Below are 19,845 nucleotides of genomic sequence, written 5' to 3'. Positions count from 1 at the left end.
GAATTTTTTCATCTTAATTCATGCACCTAAAAATACATCAAAATGCTTAATCAGCAATGGACTATTTCACGTTACTGCGCATGTGCAGACTTGATTCAGGAAGACGTAATGTTTCTTCTGCAAAGAAAAATATATTGTGCGTCTGCTTACCTATTTATTTTGAAAAATAAAACTTGGTCAAAGATTTCAGTGTGTGTGTATATAAGTACTTTTTGAGCACATTTAACAATGCAGTGGTAATAATGGTCTTTTTAATCATGGTAATAGTGACGTAAAATGGGAAATAAAGAGCAAAAAGGCACAATGTCAATTTAATTAAGTTTGATACAACTAATTATATTAACGAGTGCTGTCAAACTAGGTAAACTAGGCCTCTTTTTATTGGTATCGGTCTTTTTCTTTTTTCTTCAACTACAACTGAATTACATGAGCGGATACAATACATACACATATTATACCAGTATTTAGTACTAAAAAATAATAATAATTAGTGAACTAGCACGTTTGCCCTGCTTGAGAAAAAAAAAGCCTTTTTTTCCTCCTTTGCATGCCCCGTCCCTCTGGTCGCTTGTACACGATACATCTCTTCTACCTAGCTTTCAAAACGTAATTTTTTTTCAGGAAATTCAGTTTTTGTCCTTCTTTCCCGTCGTCTTTTATTCGTTTTTGCTAGTGCAGTGGTTCTTAACCTTGTTGGAGGTACCGAACCCCACCAGTTTCATATGCGCATTCACCGAACCCTAAAAATATATATATTTTTTTTTTTTTCAAATTCAAGGCAAAGTTATGTTTTTTTACCGGTGCACAAAATGAACTGCTAATTAACATCACCTTGTTCAAAGAACAAAACCAACACAGTGCATGAACTCACAACAAATTACACACCTGCAAATCAGTGTGACTTCTTCTGTTGTCTTTGAGAGACCAGTTCAAACATGCGTGGCTTCACTTTGGCAAGTGCCACTCTCATGTCATTCCATCCATCCATCTTCTTCCGCTTATCCGAGGTCGGGTCGCGGGGGCAGTAGCCTAAGCAGGGAAACCCAGACTTCCCTCTCCCCAGCCACTTCGTCCAGCTCCTCCCGGGGGATCCCGAGGCGTTCCCAGGCCAGCTGGGAGACATAGTCTTCCCAACATGTCCTGGGTCTTCCCCGTGGCCTCCTACCGGTCGGACGTGCCCTAAACACCTCCCTAGGGAGGCGTTCGGGTGGCATCCTGACCAGATGCCCGAACCACCTCATCTGGCTCCTCTCGATGTGGAGGAGCAGCGGCTTTACTTTGAGCTCCCCCCGGATGGCAGAGCTTCTCACCCTATCTCTAAGGGAGAGCCCCGCCACCCGGCGGAGGAAACTCATTTCGGCCGCTTGTACCCGTGATCTTGTCCTTTCGGTCCTAACCCAAAGCTCATGCCCATAGGTGAGGATGGGAACGTAGATCGACCGGTAAATTGAGAGCTTTGCCTTCCGGCTCAGCTCCTTCTTCACCACATGTAGACTGGTTGGGCAAACTCCCATGCACCCTCAAGGACCCTGCCGAGAGTATAGAGCTGGTCCACAGTTCCACGACCAGGACGAAAACCACCCTGTTCCTCCTGAATCCGAGGTTCGACTATCCGGCGTAGCCTCCTCTCCAGCACACCCGAATAGACCTTACCGGGAAGGCTGAGGAGTGTGATTCCACGATAGTTAGAACACACCCTCCGGTTCCCCTTCTTAAAGAGAGGAACCACCACCCCGGTCTGCCAATCCAGAGGTACTGCCCCCGATGTCCACGCGATGCTGCAGTCTTGTCAACCAAGACAGCCTCACAGCATCCAGAGCCTTAAGGAACTCTGGGCGGATCTCATCCACCCCCGGGGCCTTGCCACCGAGGAGCTTTTTAACTACCTCAGCAACCTCAGCCCCAGAAATAGGAGAGCCCACCACAGATTCCCCAGGCATTGTTTCCTCATAGGAAGACTCTCATGTCATTTTAAATGATAAATGATAAAATAAAATAATTTATTTATTTTCACCGCAAAGTCTGTTCCCTTTCTTCGTTTTCCACCCAGACATACAATACTAGTACACAGCTCATGAAAAACAATATTTGTTGTCATTGTAAGTGGGCCAAAACACTTTTATTAGAAAATAATCTCATGGAAATGACTGCTGTCATTTGATTATAATAATAAAACATTTAATTTGTTATTTAGTCAGGTTTGGGACAGGTGTGCTCACATGTGCTCCACTGAATACTCAAGGAGTTTTAGCGTTTGCTCACGCATATGGAAAATTAGAGGGAACATTGTTTGAGCGTATCCATAATACGCCAATAGGGAAAAGTTTTTATTTACACAATTAGTCGGATGTGTCTTGACCTCCGCGGCGGAGGGTCAGCCGAACCCCTGAAGCCGACTCACCGAACCCCTAGGGTTCGATCGAACCCAGGTTAAGAACCACTGTGCTAGTGCAACAATCAAACCTCCGTCCGCAACACTCGGATGTGGGTTTATTAAAAGAGCGCGGCGAGTTTCATGTTCCGTGATTCAATCAAATAACAACACGACAGAGATGGATGAACATGAAGATGACAGTAAAGATATCGCTGAGAAAATTATAAGTTAGTGTAGATATATTGACAAACAGGAGACTTACTGTATACAAATAAAGAAGAAGAGGCAGCACTCTCATACTTCCTGACACATGGAGGAAGAAATTATGTCGGCCAGCTTGAAAAATGTCTTAACTATAAGCTATGTAAAGGAGCACAGAATTTTTTTATTTTTATATTCGCAACATGTCAGGGTTCCAAATGAGGAAGCATTACAAGGTATTGAATCCATAGACTGCTATACAATTGTATAAAATTGAGCAGATGGCGAGTTATTGTGATGTAGAGAAATCCCATATTTTTACCCATTTTTTCGGGAGAGTTCCCATATTTTGAAATGCAAATGTTGATGCTCCTCTGATCCGCAGTATTAGACACTCTTAACAAAGATGTTTGTGAAATTCCCTGATGTTTATTGGTGTTGAATTAACCGCAACATTAATGCCACAAAAAACATTATGTCGCCACAAGTTCGATGTTTTCTTAAAAATAATGTTAAAAAACAACTTGTCCAGCTCTTTTACTGACGTATACTATTCATGTTTACATAACTTTTACTGCAAAAGAATATCAGCTCCAAATATTGACTACTAATAATTGGTATTTGTATCCGCTCTGAAAAAAACATATCGGTCGATCTCTGTGTTGATTCAATTTAATTTTTTGATTAATCACCAAAAAATACTTGCGTGCATAATTTTAGATTCACTTTAAAAAAAAATCTATATTTTGACACAAATGCAATTTTAAATGTTTTACTTGAATGCACGGAATTTATTTGTTCAAAAATGACAGTTTTATCTAAAATGTCATTTGAGTGTTTTTGAAGTGAAATTTGTACTACGGTATCATGCTTTTCGTACACCTGACTTTTTGCAGGATTTGGTTTTCAACTGAGATTTTCGCCAGAAGTTTGCATTGGTTTTGGCACACAGAATCAGTTATTGTACGTCCAAACATTGTGCATAATAAACTTGTCCATCTGCCAATGTATTATTATTATTATTATTATTATTATTATTATTATTATTACGGTTTATGGCAGTGGTCCCCAACCACCGGGCCGCGGCCCGTTACCGGTCCGTGGATCGATTGGTACCGGGCCGCACAAGAGTTTAAAAAAAAATAATAATAATAATATATATATATTTTTTTTATTAATTCAACATAAAAAACACAAGATACACTTACAATTAGTGCACCAACCCAAAAAACCTCCCTCCCCCATTTACACTCATTCACACTCATTCGCACAAATGGGTTGTTTCTTTCTGTTATTAATATTTCTGGTTCCTACATTATATATCAATATAGATCAATACAGTCTGCAGGGATACAGTCCGTAAGCACACATGATTGTATTTTTTTATGACAAAAAAAAACAAACAAAAAAAAAACCCCGGTCCGTGGGACAAATTTTCAAGCGTTGACCGGTCCGCAGTTACAAAAGGGTTGTGAACCACTGGTTTAAGGGAAAGACAGTACATAAAATGAGCCAGGCCAGAGTGTGTAATGATAGTACCTGCCATGCTGGTAAAAGTACTTAAGTTTTCGTACGATTCAGTCTTCATCAGACCTTTTGAAATGGATTACTGATAGAGATGTGACGTTCGTGGACAAATCAAGTCTTTTGAATGGCTCTCTTAAGTGAACAATGGACACTGATTCACAGATGTTCATTTGTGAGCTGTTTTTAAGCCACCTGACTGGACTGGAGTCACTCACACCGTCTGAAAACGCACACCAAATAAGCCAGAGTTGAAAGAAAGTGTGTGCCGTGAGATACAGTCTGGTGTGCCGTGGGAGATTATGTAGTTTCACCTATTTGGGTTAAAAATATTTTTTGCAAACCATTAATTATAATCCGCAAACAATGTGCCGTTTTTGAGTGTTGGTGCTGTCTAGAGCTCGGCAGAGTAACCATGTTATTCTCTTCCATATCAGTAGGTGGCAGCCGGTAGCTAATTGCTTTGTAGATGTCTGGAACAGGTCGTGTGAGACGACGATGGTTTGTCGTGATCACAATGTGCAGGCGACAGCGGGAGGCAGCGTGCAGGTAAAAAGGTGTTTAATGCTTAAACCTAAAATAAACAAAAGGTGAGTGCCCCAAGAAAAAGCATTGAAGCTTAGGGATGGCTATGCAGAACGAAACTAACACTGAACTGGCTACAAAATAAACAAAAACAGAATGCTGGACGACAGCAAAGACTTACAGCGTGTGGAGCAGAGACGGTGTCCACAAAGTACATCCGAACATGACATGACAATCAACAATGTCCCCACAAAAAAAGATAGCAACAACTTCAATATTCTTGATTGCTAAAACATGAAACTGCAACAGCAAAATACCAACAAAACAGGAAAAGCCACCAAAATAGGAGAGCAAGACAAGAACTAAAACACTACGCAAGGAAAAACACCAAAAAACTCCAAATAAGTCACGGTGTGATGTGACAGGTCGTGACAGTAGATCTACTTTGAGACAAGCGCTATATTGATGCATGGTTGGTTGTGGTTTGAATTCATATCCAACAATTGCGACAACAACTTTTTATTGTCTACTTAGTTTCATTTTTTAATGATTTCTGCTGGTGGTGTGCCTCCGGACTTTTTAAATGAAAAAAATGCGCCTTGGCTCAAAAAAGGTTGCAAAACACTGCTCTAGAAGTCTCAAGGCAGCTGGAAAATGAGAAATACTGATTGCTTCTACTACTATATATGGATTCCAGTGTAAAATGCACATCAGCTTTTTAAAAAATTATTTTGTTCTTATTTTTTTTATACTCACGGTTATGCAGCAGCTGTATTGGGTGTGTTGCCGGTAAAGAGCTGCCGTCCCCCGGCGAGTTACTGTAAGTGCAAGCCTAAAGAGAGTAGAGTAACTGCGGTAAGCGCTTTATTTCACAGCCAGGGTGCCATTAACCACGCCATGTCTACACATAATGCCATATAGTGCAAGAGTTTGCTAATGCATGTGGCGAATGAACCGGAGGATCATACGGGAAATTCAACAATCAGCTGGCCGGGAAAACCTTTCACACCAGCCGGCTTCCGGGGATTGAGGGTCTGCATCGGCTGACGTTGGTCTTGTGGCTCCGGAGGGGAGGAAAGGCGAACGGGCACATCATCATCGCCGACATCCACCTCTCGGGTTTTTTTTAGACACTTTCGATATGTCAAGAAAGCTACAAAGGACGGAAATCTGCGCTGACTGCAGTGCACCAGGTAGGGGATGCAAACACACCGGGGAATGATTACCCCCGAGGAGCGGCACGTTGGGGGAAAACCGGTCCGTGGTTGCGCGGTCTGTCACCGGGTGCGCAAAGCAGGAAACACACGGGTTCAAAGCGTCGCTTAGGCCCCAACATATTGAGCGAAAATAGGCGTGTTTTTAAATGGGGCATATTGTTAGCACGTAGCGTCTCACCTCTAGAGGGGGTTTATTTATTTAACAAGGGCGTGTGTGATTTGACTGCAGTGATTTTTTGGTTTAGCAGAAGATTTTTTGTCGCTTTTAAATGTGAAGAATTGTTTGTTATGGTTTCCTGGCTCTAAACACACTAGCAATGCTAAGCTAACAAGCTAACGTTTATCTTCTTTGGCACAAATATACCGTATAGAAATACATAACAATAAATGCTCAAATAAATAAACAGGTCAACATTTCACCAGCTTACGTCTTCCTTTGAGTAATTTAAGTACTTGCATGGAAAGGCTTTAAATCGTTTTCTTCCCGGAGTCGCTAGTTTGGCTAAGGAGGTAGCTAATGTCAATAGCCAACTTTGGCTGAATAGCAAGTTATGTCAATATGTGATAGTTTATGTGGTACTAGCTTACATTTCCATATTTTGTCTCAGTATATCAATAGTCGAACATATTGTGAACCGGCTTAAGCAACACAAATCGAGTCAGTCCAATGCAGTCAGAATTATCCTCCCTCCATCCATCCATTTCCTACCGCTTGTCCCTTTCGGGGTCGCGGCGGGGTGTTGGAGCCTATCCTTCTGAGTTATTTTATTGTGTATAACTCATTCATGCCAATGAAGCTATGCATTATTGCATAGCATGCAATTATTATTATTATTTTCACCAAGTCCAGCGTCATTAAACACTTGGCTCTCCAAGTACCATCATAATGGCCAACATTAATATACAGTAGCGTAGTGGGCCTAAGTATTAATTAAAAACAAGGCAGAGGTTATATTTAACAAGTATATTTAATATTTTTGGCCACTGTAACATTACACACCGTTTCAACAGTAAAACTGTAGGAAAATATTGAATAAAAAAAACAGAAGAATTGTTTGTTATGGTTTTCCATGCTCTAAACACACTAGCATTGCTAAGCTAGCAAGCTAACGTTTATACTGTTTGGCTCAAATATACTGTATAGGTATACATAACTATAAATGCTAAAATAAATAAACAGTTCATTATTTAACCATCTTACATTTTCTTTTTAATAATTTAAGTACTTGCATGGTAAGGCTTTAAATTGTTTTCTTCCCAGAGTCGCTAGTTTGGCTAAGGAGGTAGCTAATGTCAATAGCCAACTTTGGCTGAATAGCAAGTTATGTCAATATGTGATAGTTTATGTGGTACTAGCTTACATTTCCAGATTTTGTCTCAGTATATCAATAGTCGTAACATATTGTGAACCGGCTTAAGCAACACAAATCGAGTCAGTCCAATGCAGTCAGAATTATCCTCCCTCCATCCATCCATTTCCTACCGCTTGTCCCTTTCGGGGTCGCGACGGGGTGCTGGAGCCTATCCTCCTGAGTTATTTTATTGTGTATAACTCCTTTATGCCAATGAAGCTATGCATTATTGCATAGCATGCAATTAATATTATTTTCACCAAGTCCAGCCTCATTAAAACACTTGGCTCTCCAAGTACCACAATAATGACCAACATTAATATACAGTAGCGTAGTGGGCCCAAGTATTCATTAAAAACAAGGCAGAGGTTATATTTAACAAGTATATTTAATATTTTTGGCCACTGTAACATTACACACAGTTTCAAAAGTAAAACGGTTGGAAAATATTGAATAAAAAAAAAACAGAATAATTGTTTATGGTTTTCCAGGCTCTAAACACACTAGCATTGCACTCTGCAAAAATGCGGGAATCATTTGCATCACATCGAAGAAAATAATGGAAAGTAAAGGTTTGCGGAAGGCTACAGTGTCAATAAATGGCAACAGTTTCTTGTGCGGGATAAGCAAGCATACATACACATATGAAATGCGGTATGTCGCACTCTCAGTAACAGTGAATTAATACACTTTGCCTGACCAAACCTTGCTTCAAAATTGCACCTTTTCTGCACGTGTCACCAACAATCCAAACTAGAGGAATACATATTGCAGAAAAAAAGCAGCATTAGTTCAGCATTCAAGTATGGTGATAATAAAATCAGAAGGCCATGCAGACTCGCCACAGCAAAACCTATGAGAAATATTCTAAAAAGCTAAAGTAAAAGCACAGGCCTATATAGTGCACTGATTACAAACAATACATTGGCGGCAGCCACCACAGTTGAGGTACTTCACACAAAAGTCATAATTTATCTGTAATTGTTGGTCCAAAGCTAATGAGGATTTTGGAAAAATGACTGTAATACCTTCTGTGTATTTTTGACATTTATTGTGTGTCAGGAGTATGTTAGACAGCCTGCTGGTCGCTTAACACTGCATGAACATATACAGCAGAGTGCATCAAATACGGCCGCAAAATTGCTCAAATGCAATGCATTTATGAGCTTGATTATATTTAGAACTTAGACTTAGACAAACTTTATTGATCCACAAGGGAAATTGTTCCACACAGTAGCTCTATCCATCCATGTTCTGGAGTTTATCCCAGCTGCATTCGGGCGGAAGGCGGGGTACACCCTGGACAAGTCGCCCCCTCATCGCAGGGCCAACACAGATAGACAGACAACATTCACACTCACATTCACACACTAGGGCCAATTTAGTGTTGCCAATCAACCTATCCCCAGGTGCATGTCTTTGGAGGTGGGAGGAAGCCGGATTATGCGGAAGGAACCCATGCAGTCACAGGGTGAACATTCAAACTCCACACAGAAAGACCCAGAGCCCGGGGATCGAACCACTATGGTGCCCCATTTAGAACTATATTTAGACTTATTTTGTTTTATTTCGTCAGGAAAACAATGTCAGAACAACTGCAATCGCATGCTTCCATGCACAGCCGCACGCGTCCTAGGTGTTTAACATGGCACCTGTTTAGTTGTCTATACTCTCTGTAGACACGACTCTGATTAGTAGTACTCGTACCACAGTTTGAGTATTACTGCATTATTGCTTTGTTTGCCCTTTGAAAAAGCAACTGTGACATTTGCTTGCCTTCTACTGGCCTAAATCATTCATATGACTGATCACATGCCCTCATGTTTAGTTCCGGACACAATTATTGGTGCTTGTGTGTGTTTTCTGAATGCTTTTGTCTGCCCTTACATTATAACAGCTGCTGCAGTGAATGTGTATTTAAGGCTGTCAAAATTGCTTTACGGCTATATTGCACAATGCATGCTGGCTACACCTTGCTACCTTTTTATTACATCATTGTACTCTCTACTTACCTTCCTCCCTTAGCATTTGCAGCTCTCACTCTCTCAGTACTCTCCATCTAAATAAATAAACTAACCGCCACGTATGAACATCAAGTAATTGAATGCATTTGAGACTTCAGTATAATTCTTGTTCATTGTTCATGTAAAAAAAACCTAGAGCATGGGTGTCAAACTCTGGCCCGCGGGCCAAATTTAGGCCGCCGTGTAATTTCATTTGGCCCTTGAGGCAATATCAAATTAACACTAGAGCTGGCCCGCCGATTATATACAGCGGCGGTGCCGCGGTAACACCGCATTCACCGCTAATTCTTATACTTGCCAACCCTCCCGGGAGACTCCCAAATTTCAGTGCCCCTCCCGAAAATCTGCCCCGAGCTGTCGTCAAGTCCGCTTTTCATCCAGTGTGTGTGCGTACAGAAGCCGCACATATCTTGTGACTGGGCCGGCACGTTGTTAGAATGTATGAAAAGCGGACGTGACGACAGCTCGTAGAGGATGTTAAAGGCAGTGCCTTTAAGGCACGCCCCCAAAACTGTGGTCCGGGTGGAATACGAGAGAATGGTTGCCCCGGGAGATTTTCGGGAGGGGCAATTCCCGGGAAATTCAGGAGGGTTGGCAAGTATGCTCTATTGCGGTGTGCGCACAGTTTGCTGAAAAACTCAGTGTACTCGCTGAGTTAAGCCGGCGAGTTGGCGACTTTGATGGTCAGAAATTTAGATTTGAACTGCTTAGTAATCTCTTCGCAGTTGATGTGGAAAAAGCACCAATTAACCTCCAAATGGAGCTGATTGAACTCCAGTGTCATGACACGCTGAAGTCAAAGTATGGTGCTGTTGGCGCCGCACAGGTTCCACAATTCATCCCTGACACGATGCCTCAGCTCCGCACCCAAGCTGCTCAATTCCTCTCCATGTTCGGCGGCACTTATCTATGTGAGCAACTTTTCTTCTCAATGAAGATGACGAAAACGTCTCACAGGATACGTCTGACTGATGAACACCTTCGTTGGATAATGAAGGTTGCCTCAGCTCAAAGCCTGAGCCCCGACATGAATGAACTAGCATCCAAGAAAAGATGTCATGTATCTGGCTTGGGCACATCAGATTAGATCAGTGTGTTGCAAACTGAGCAGTTTAAAGTCCTGAATGGTTGGTTTATTCATTGTTATTTTATTTTCAAATTTATTAGCCTCTGGAAAAAGTTAATGTTGATATTTACCTCAGAAGGCTGCAAATAGAAAAGAGGCATTCAATTTTTATTTAAATTGTATTTGATATGCCATTGATATTTTTTTATTATTATTATTATTATTATTTGAAACTCGATTTTGCATGTCACTATAAAGTTATATAAGCCTTGCTTGTTCAATATTCAATGCAAAACTTGTTTGGGTCCCTATTGAAAGGTTAATTTGTTCAACCTTGGCCTGCGGATTTGTTCAGTTTTAAATTTTGGCCCACTCTGTATTTGAGTTTGACACCTCTGACCTAGAGGGTTAAAGAAAAATGTGGATTTCTAGTGTTCGGCATCTTTTGTATTTCCCTTTCAGCTACTGTGAGGTTTTTCCAGGAAGAAATGCACACACTCACATAGGGATATGTACCTTTTACATTTGAACCAATACGGTACCCGAGAATTGATACGGTACTCAACAGTACCAATTTTCGGTACTTTTAGGTTTGTTAATAAATATGGATTGTTTTTATTAATAAAAATTTTTTTTTTCATTGGAACATTTGAAAATGAACTGATTATGATAACTTCTGTCCAGTTGTTGTATTTTGTTTTATTATTATGTTTCTGAGTCAACACATTGTTTACATTGATAATTGCAACATTACCTAGAGGCAGTTTGGCTTAGTCCGTTCTCAGTGCTGCTGGAGTGAAGACCAAATGTTAGTGTTATGAATGTAACAATGAAACATTTTATATTACGGTTTTTGTGACCAAAAGTAGCAGTGCAACATTATTCTAATCACAATATTGTTGAATGTGCTCAAAAAGAACTTATACACACACTGAAATCCTTTGATTTTTTTTAAGTAACTAAAATAAATAGAAACACCGTTAGAAAAGCCACTATTTTAATGGTAAAACATATATTGTTTAAAGTATTGAATTTATTTAAATGAAAAGTGAGTAGCAAATAAAATCTATTATTATTTATCATTTCTTGTGGGCATTCTATTTTTTGGTCCTTGAACGCACCATAAAACCAATTCTGTCACGTATTTTTTTAATTGATAATTTTTTGCCATGACAGCACAGCTTGTAGGTTAAATGTGCACAATTTAATAGCTTTATTGTTAAAAGTGCAACGTGTTTATACAATTTTAGATTAAGGTATGCTGTTTCTTAATGATGAAATACATTAATGTCTCTGGTTTTCATGTTAGCATTTAAGCTAGCACCCGCCAATCAGTCCGTGAGTTTATCAAAATGTAGTTATTAATCTCGGTTTTTCGGTTATTTTAATTTGAAAAGAGAATACTAACCATCGGGAGTTTTACTGAGGTTATCATTAATACCGTTTATTGTTAAATCCCTAGTTGGAGCCGACTGAGTCTGCAACTTGTCCGTAACATGGCACCGTTGGATTTTACGTGAATTGGTGCCCGTTAGGATTGGTGGGATCTGTACCAAAAAAGTACCAGATTTGATGCCCATCACTACACACACACGCAATATGTTCTGCAAAATGCTGAGCTGGTCATAGATGATAGACTACCTCCCTACAACCCAGCTATGTGGCCTGCTAGGTGATGACATTTCTGCAAAGGATTACTGATGGAGACAGTAGCAGGCAACTCGCAGAAGGCGATAATGTCACACCATGGCCTTGTGGACTCTGTGTCAAGCTTGTAAACTACATTCATTCATCCATGTTCTACCACTTGTCCCTCTTGCATGCTTTATTTAAGAAGATATTTGTGCTTTGCATGTGCATTTTAACCAATATGTTACATAATGTCAGATGTCTCCTGTTTTTTTCTATTGCTGCCCGTGTTTGCCTCGGGTTAAAATCCAGAGCTCCAGGGATAATACATACCAAGGAAAGTACCAAATTTTGGATTTTCAATACAATCTTTAGGATGCCAAAATATCTGATTCTATAATGCATTTGTCTGTTATTTTTAGGGGCAAATGAGAAATATTGAATGCTTCCTGGACAGATGTTTTCAGTCGTATTCATTAATCATGTATACTGAAATGTGCAGTGGGGGGGATAATTATTTTATTCTCTGCTGATTTTGTAAGTGTCTATCACAGAGACACATACGGTTCATAACCTTGTGGTACATTTATTTTTAACTAGGACAGAATAACATTTTCTAGAGGAACAAACGGAAACTAAATTAATCTACACATTACAGGAGTCTCTTTCTCACAGAGCTTTTTGATAAAAACACAGGACAAACAGCGTTACTCACATAACGGCAATCTATCTGTGGTGGCGGGGCGTCATTTTATTTATTATTTTAAAAGTTTCGAAAAATGTATACATTTATTTAAAGACAAATCTGTGTTATTGGTTATTAGTATCAACGTACAGTACAGGCCAAAAGTTTGGAAACACCTTCTCATTTCAATGTGTTTTCTTTATTTTCATGACTATTTACCTTGTAGATTGTCACTGAAGGCATCAAAACTATGACACCTGAGAAGTGAAAACCATTTCAGGTGACTACCTCTTGAAGCTCATCGAGAGAATGCCAAGAGTGTGCAAAGCAGTAATCAGAGCAAAGGGCGGCTATTTTGAAGAAACTTTAATATAAAACATGTTTTTTCAGTTATTTCACCTTTTTTTGTTAAGTACATGTGTTCATTCATAGTTTTGATGCCTTCAGTGACAATCTACAATGTAAATAGTCATAGAAATAAAGAACATGCATTGAATTAGAAGGTGTGTCCAAACTTTTGGCCTGTACAGTATATATTTTCTTTGGTACATTATATTGATTTTTTCATTGCTGCTGCTTATTTCTTGACTACAATGTAACGCAGGCTGCACTTTGTACACCACTTTACATATATTGTGCCATCCCTAAATGTTGGAATTTAGTTTGGCTCATAGGTAAACAGTCCTTTTTAAATTAGAGATGAAAAAACTTTTAATTTGAGGTTGTTTATCGATAGTGTCCACAATGAAGTTACTCTAAAACCAAGCACACAAAGGAAAGTACATTAATATACACATGAAGTGCACATACATATAGGAAACCTGAAAATAGAGCTTGGTATAAACTGAAACAAGCTCTGAAACCACACAGGCTAAAAGTTGGCTATTAAGCAGTTGCTAAGATACATTGGACGACCCCATTGTCAATTTAACAAAAATTAGCATCGCGCTCATTTTAAACTTGTTTAATCGTTTAACAAATTAGATTTTTACGGAACAACATTGACATAAAGCAGCAAAAGTATTGGTATCACACCAGATTGTGTGGAAACACATATTGACAGCTAACTTTGTATTACTAGGCCAGTCTACTGTTCCGCGCCAGCTGTGGAAGCCCGTTGCTCAAACCTCAAACTCAAATTTTTAAACAAATAACCTATATCCCCCCCCACCCCAAAACAAGTTTCACAACCATACATTATATATTTTTTTATACTCTGTGTCTCTGTTAAAATAACTACCTACAATAATACCCCTACCTACAATAAAGAATACAGACTATCAAATATGTTCTCCTTACCTCTCTATGTATGCACTAAAAATAATTTTTTTAGTTTTTCTGATTTATGACCCATTTCAGTTAAAATTGGGTCATGTACACAATACATGTTGTCAACATGCTGCTGCCAATACATCTAATGGCTTAATTTTGCAGCTTTGCATTGAATGTGAGAGCTCAGCCAAGCAAATAAGAGATGTAGCCTATGGGGACTTTCATCTTTATTTGTACAGATCAAAGAATTAAGCTGATTAAGCCTAGCTGAGGGTACTATTCTCAGCTAGGCTTGAGCGCATTTTAAACCCATGTTTGCCAATGTTTTCTGCAGGCACTTAAGCATGTCAGCTCATCAAATGGACTATTTTAGCCCCATTAACACCCTCGGCTCACTGCTCAGACATGTTAATCCCATCTGAAAGTGACGTATAAAGATAGTGTGTCCTTTTTTTGTCTTTTTAGCATACATGTGTGCAAATGTATATATTGTATCTAATGACTAATAGCTGTGCAATGTGTGCAACTGTGCATGCTGTGTCAGTTGTTCACATATCAGGGATGTGCTGGCTGAACTTTGTGTGACTGCATTTATTAAAGAATGTGATAGACATTTAATCTATAAGGAAATGATAACCAGTTGAGAGTGCAGTCAAGCGTTTCACTTAAATACAGCCTGGATTGTGTGTTGGAGTGTATCAACCTTGTACTTTGAGTCTCAAGTGCAGGGGTTGTCCAAACCTTTCGACTGGGGTCCCGCATTGGGTTTAAAAAAATGTGTCCAGGGGCCGAAAACAGACTGCATGCAAAGTAACTATATATATATATATATATATATATATATATATATATATATATATATATATATATATATATATATATATATATATATATATATATATATATATATATATATACACACACATTTTCTACCATATACTGTATATACACACATATATATATACACATATAAAGCCTTACATATATATGATTACATTTTATTATAATACAGTGGTTATATAATTAATAATATCATCGGTTAGTTAGAGTATGTGAAAGTTGAACTCCTACCTTGTTTACTTTCGTGACAACCTCCTTAAGGTTTTTGAATCAATCAGAAATATTAAGCAGCTAATATGCACCAAGCATGGATAAGTGTGGAGAGAGTGTTTTACATTTCACCCATCATCCCTTCTAATGGATGTCATAATGGATGGGTGTCATTTTGATTTTTTTTTTATATTGATTGGACGTTTTTTATAATATCCACAAAGTTCAATGAGCAGGTTGTGTTATTTGTGGCCATGTTTGTTGGATTTTTGTACTGGCTGATTCTTTTTCCTGCACCGTGACTAGGGAAGGTTGTTTGGATTGGGTAATGTAATGAAATGCTGTGCATCTATGTCTACAAAATACAATTAATGGCAGAGTTACCTATGTTGGCCACGAGATGGTGACAAAATTGCAGCAATCACACCACTGGATATGTATATATGCTATAGATCAGATCTGGGCAAATTAAGGCCCGGGGGCCACATGCGGTTCGTTGAGCTTTTCAATCTGGCCCGCCGGACATTCCCAAATAATTTTTTTAGATCTTTAAGATGGAAATTGTAGCCGCCATCATGATGTGCAGTGATGTTTTCTAATAACTGTAATTCTTCAACTATACAAAGTATTTCAATGGTTGGAACCTGCGCTTATGGACTATATAACAGTTACTATGGTAATCTAATTAGTTACTATGGTCATCTAATTAGTTACTATGGTAATCTACGTCACAGCAGCTCAGACGAGGCACCAAGCAGTGTGGGCGGGAAGCGTTTCCACAGACGCGGAAGGAGATTTTCACAACAAAGCTTAGTGATATATAGAATAGAATAGAAAGTACTTTATTGATCCCTGAGGGAAATTCAGCAAATATCAGATTTATCAGATTGTAGGTGGGTTTATTTTGTACCCTCCACGTTCATATTTCACTGTTTGTTGCATTTTTGTTGCGAATCACTTGATTGTAAAATATGTCGATCGAGAGGGGGTGACGTTCATATTTTGTCAATATTCTGTATTTTATCCTTCATAGAAACATGTAAAATTCCATTACATTTTTTAAGGCAGTCTGTCATAACGTTTTTAGCATTCAATCAGACATTATTGTGAGGTTTTGTATTAGCGTTCCTAAAAATAAATATACCGGCCCCCAGACACATTTTATTCTCTAAATGTGGCCCCCGAGTCAAAATAATTGCCCAGGCCTGCTATAGATATACTGCCTCTGGTGAAATTATGTGTTGAACTTGTGCCGTCTCGCGGGCCAAATTGTAGACGCCACAAGGTTGCATTTGGCCTGCTGGCCGTAGTTTGGACACCACTGCTCTAGTGCAACATATATGACGTGTTTTTGTGTGCATTTTATAATTTAATAGCATTTCTGTTGTGTAATAAAGGGGCCTTATTATGCAAAACCAACTTTTTTAAAATCTATTGGTACCTGCTGTTGTTTTTTTGGAATAGGCTTTGGCAATAAAAATCTCAGAATTTTTCACAAAAAAATCGATTTCCGATTTCCCCCTACTTTTTATAGGAACCAATAAATACAAATGACAGAGATAACGCCTAACAAGTTTTTATTTGATTTGATTGAAAACTAATAAAATGTAATAACAATTGAGATTACACTGCATATTACTCTAAGCAAAATTCAAATTTGTAAAATGTTGTTCTTTTTAGACCAGTGTTGTAAAACCACTGTGATTATGTAATTTAACCCTTTGGGTTAAAAATATTTTATGCAAAACAGTAATTACAATCTGCAAATTGAGTGTCGGTGATGTCTAGAGCTCAGCAGAGTAACCATGTAATACTCTTCCATATAGTAGGTGGCAGCAGGTAGCTAATTGCTTTGTAAACGTCATATCTAATCCTTAAACCAAAAATAAACAAAAGGCGAGTGCCCCTAAAAAAGGCATTGAAGCTTAGGGATGGCTATAGAAAACGAAACTAAAACTGAACTGGCTACAAAGCAAACAAAAACGGAATGCTGGACAACAGCAAAGACTTAAAGCGTGTGGAGCAGATGGCGTCCACAAAGTACATCCGTGCATGACATGACAATCAACAATTTCCACACAAAGAAGGATAGCGTCCGCACAACTGAAATAGGCTTAATTGCTAAAACAAAGCAGGTGCAGGGAATAGCGCTCAAAGGAAGAAATTAAACTGCTACAGGAAAATGCCAACAAAAGAGGAAAAGCCACCAAAATAGGAGCACAAGACAAGAACTAAAACACTACACACAGGAAAACACCAAAAAACTCAAAATAAGTCACGGCGTGATGATGTGACAGGTCGTGAGTGCACCTACTTTGAGACAAGAGCTATAGTGATGCATGGTTGGTTATGGTTTGAATTCATATCCAACAATTCCAACAATGACTTTTTACTGTCAATATCAACTACCGAGTTTACATTTTTAATGTTTTCTGCTGGTGGTGTGCCTCCGCATTTTTTCAATGAACAAAAATGTGCCTGGGCTCCAAAAAGGTTGATAAACACTGTTTTAGACCATATACTGTATACTGTAAATTGTACTTTTTATCGAATAATTTTCAAAGATCTAAATTAAGAGTTTCCTTTGGAAAGCAATACTTCTGTTTCGAACAAATGACTTCTGTTAATACAAATGTAGTATTGCACATGGCATGCAAATAAATTATAATCTCCAACATTGAGATTAAAAAAGTGCAAAACTTAAACTTCTGTCTTGAATGAAATACTTCTGTAAATACAATTTAATGTTGTACATGGTATGCAAAAATATAACCAAGTAAAACATTAAGAGGACTATAGATTTACTTAGTAAGTGGATAAATGCAGGCTTTTTCCCATTGTACATGCACCACATCTTGGCAGTGTGCAGCGCGACTGCTTTAGAGATCGTTCTACGCGGTGCTTCTTTTTCTCATACATGGTACATCGTGCAAATGATTCCACCACAGTGAGCTGCTTTTAACGGGAGTTTGTTGTTGGAGTCTTGTTCGCCTCGTAAAGAGTTGCATTTCCCGCACTCGGCCCGTGACTTTGGTTTCAAGTGCAGGAATAAGTTTGTTTTGCTGCTGCCTTTTTTAAACAAACTTTGTAGTGTGCAGTCATTTGTTCAACTTATTTTGCCGCAAATCTAAACTACTAACAACACTTTTCTTTCTTTGGAACAAATCTCTCACTTTCATTAGCGTTAGAATTAGCCATGTTTAGCGAGATCTGTGAAACTCCACTAAGGAAAAAAAGGCGAAGGGTGGAAGCTACGGAAGCTGCTGAGACAAAAAGTATGCCGGAGGAAGAGGAGAAAAAACATAGATTTTTAGTTTTTTAAATCGTCCTCGATAAAATCGATGTATCGCCCAGGCCAAATTTGGGACCTGCGTAAATCATGTATATTAAAATGCAACTGTGAAGGCATTGCAGAGATATTTATAAAACAATATTGCCTTCCTTCATACGTCCTTTAAACAAACCGTTTGGAATTTGCTCTGTCCTGTGATGTTTTTGGACCTGTGACGTCTGCGGATTATCCATATATGGTATAAATTTACCCAAAGTGCTTTGCGCGCATCCGCCATTGTAGTCCGACGATGTTGTCAATAAGCTCTTTCTTTTTCGCTATCCTCTTGTTGTGGGGCAGTTTGAATGGTACTTGCATATGCTGTTGCCATTGCTAATACAAAGTAGCGAATAGCTTGAAATTAATCTGTCAGTAGACTCGCTATGGAAGTGCTAAAAACTACAACAAAGATGGCGGGGCGAAGACGCTGTCGAAGTGGAGTCATGTAAATGACTAACCCCAATCCACAAAACGGCACATCCTGACAGACTTGAAAAAGGTCTGTAAACATTCTATGCAAAAATTTGACCGAAGAACCACCATTACATGTTATGTTGACCAAAAATTTAGAAAAAAGTCCTAATATGGCCCCTTTCGGTTAACCTAATTTGAAGTGTATTAATGCTAGTCATCTGAATTCAGATGTGTTGAGAGACACCAGGTTTCAGGATCTATGTCCAATACCTCTGAAGTTTAACACAGGTCTCAAACATCCGCGGAACGTTGGTCACCGTCCAATTTGTTCAAATCCATAATTCATAATAATTTTTCTCGTACAAAAGTGAGGAAATTTAATCAGACCATTGCCATCATAAAACTTTTATTGGCTGTATAGCCAATGTTTTATATCTCATTTTGACATTTTAAACAGTAATAAAAAGAAGATAACATCATTCAGAAGCTAATGTTCCTTTGTATTTAATATGACCTCGAACAACGTTGGATAGCCGTTTTTGACTTCATAGACAGGAAAGCAAAGGTGGAGTTTCATCTTCTTATTGTACTATGAAGACGATTGCATGTCGGGAAAGAGCTTGTTAAACCATTGTTACCTTGTTGAAAGGTGTCATCGTATAAAGTATGTTAACAAAGCCCATCTGTTGTTGTTTTACAGACCCTGGCTGGACCAGTATCAACCGAGGGGTACTGATCTGCGATGAATGCTGTTCAGTTCACCGCAGTTTAGGACGCCATATCTCCATAGTCAAGCATTTGAGGCACAGCGGATGGCCGCCCGCATTAATGCAGGTAATACTGAGAAACTGGACACTGATAAGCACTATTCCAGATTGAGGAGTGAGTGAATGATTTTTGGTTACATATTGGTTGCTGGTATGACGTCAAATTTATAATCTAATAGCATAATGAGGTCAATGAGGAAGGTTTACCCATGCTGTGCTGTAGATGGGTTCGGATAAACAAATCAAGCACTTGTATCTCATAAGAGTTTCCAAACTGCCTCTAACATCAGCAGACCTCACTATTTATTAGAGGAAGACAACCCGTGTCCCGCCTGAACCAAGTATCCTGCAAACACTCCGTGAGGGGATAAATGCAACACCTGGCTTTGACACATTAAAATCTCACTGGCCACC

The 19,845-nt window shown here is 38.9% G+C and overlaps 2 protein-coding genes across 3 annotated transcripts in view; one reads left to right on the top strand and one right to left on the bottom strand.

Moving 5' to 3' along the window:
• Window positions 1-5,424, bottom strand: part of ankrd13b (ankyrin repeat domain 13B) — a 126,718-nt gene extending 121,294 nt beyond the window's left edge. The window contains exon 1 of the mRNA XM_062068065.1: window positions 5,381-5,424. The gene's annotated coding sequence lies outside the window, so the exon portion shown is untranslated. The remainder of the gene's footprint in view (window positions 1-5,380) is intronic.
• The window catches only part of git1 (G protein-coupled receptor kinase interacting ArfGAP 1), a 55,104-nt gene continuing 40,675 nt past the window's right edge, over window positions 5,417-19,845 (top strand). Inside the window, exons 1-2 of one of the 2 annotated variants that reach the window (XM_062068063.1) lie at window positions 5,417-5,817; window positions 19,365-19,498. In XM_062068063.1, coding sequence (XP_061924047.1) covers window positions 5,766-5,817; window positions 19,365-19,498 — 186 coding nt within the window. In that variant the 5' untranslated portion in view covers window positions 5,417-5,765. The remainder of the gene's footprint in view (window positions 5,818-19,364; window positions 19,499-19,845) is intronic. The other variant, XM_062068064.1, reaches the window with a different exon arrangement.

This window comes from Entelurus aequoreus, linkage group LG13, assembly GCF_033978785.1.
Source record: "Entelurus aequoreus isolate RoL-2023_Sb linkage group LG13, RoL_Eaeq_v1.1, whole genome shotgun sequence".
NCBI classification, from domain to species: Eukaryota; Metazoa; Chordata; class Actinopteri; order Syngnathiformes; family Syngnathidae; genus Entelurus; species Entelurus aequoreus.
This window is presented reverse-complemented; position numbering and strand designations above follow the sequence as displayed.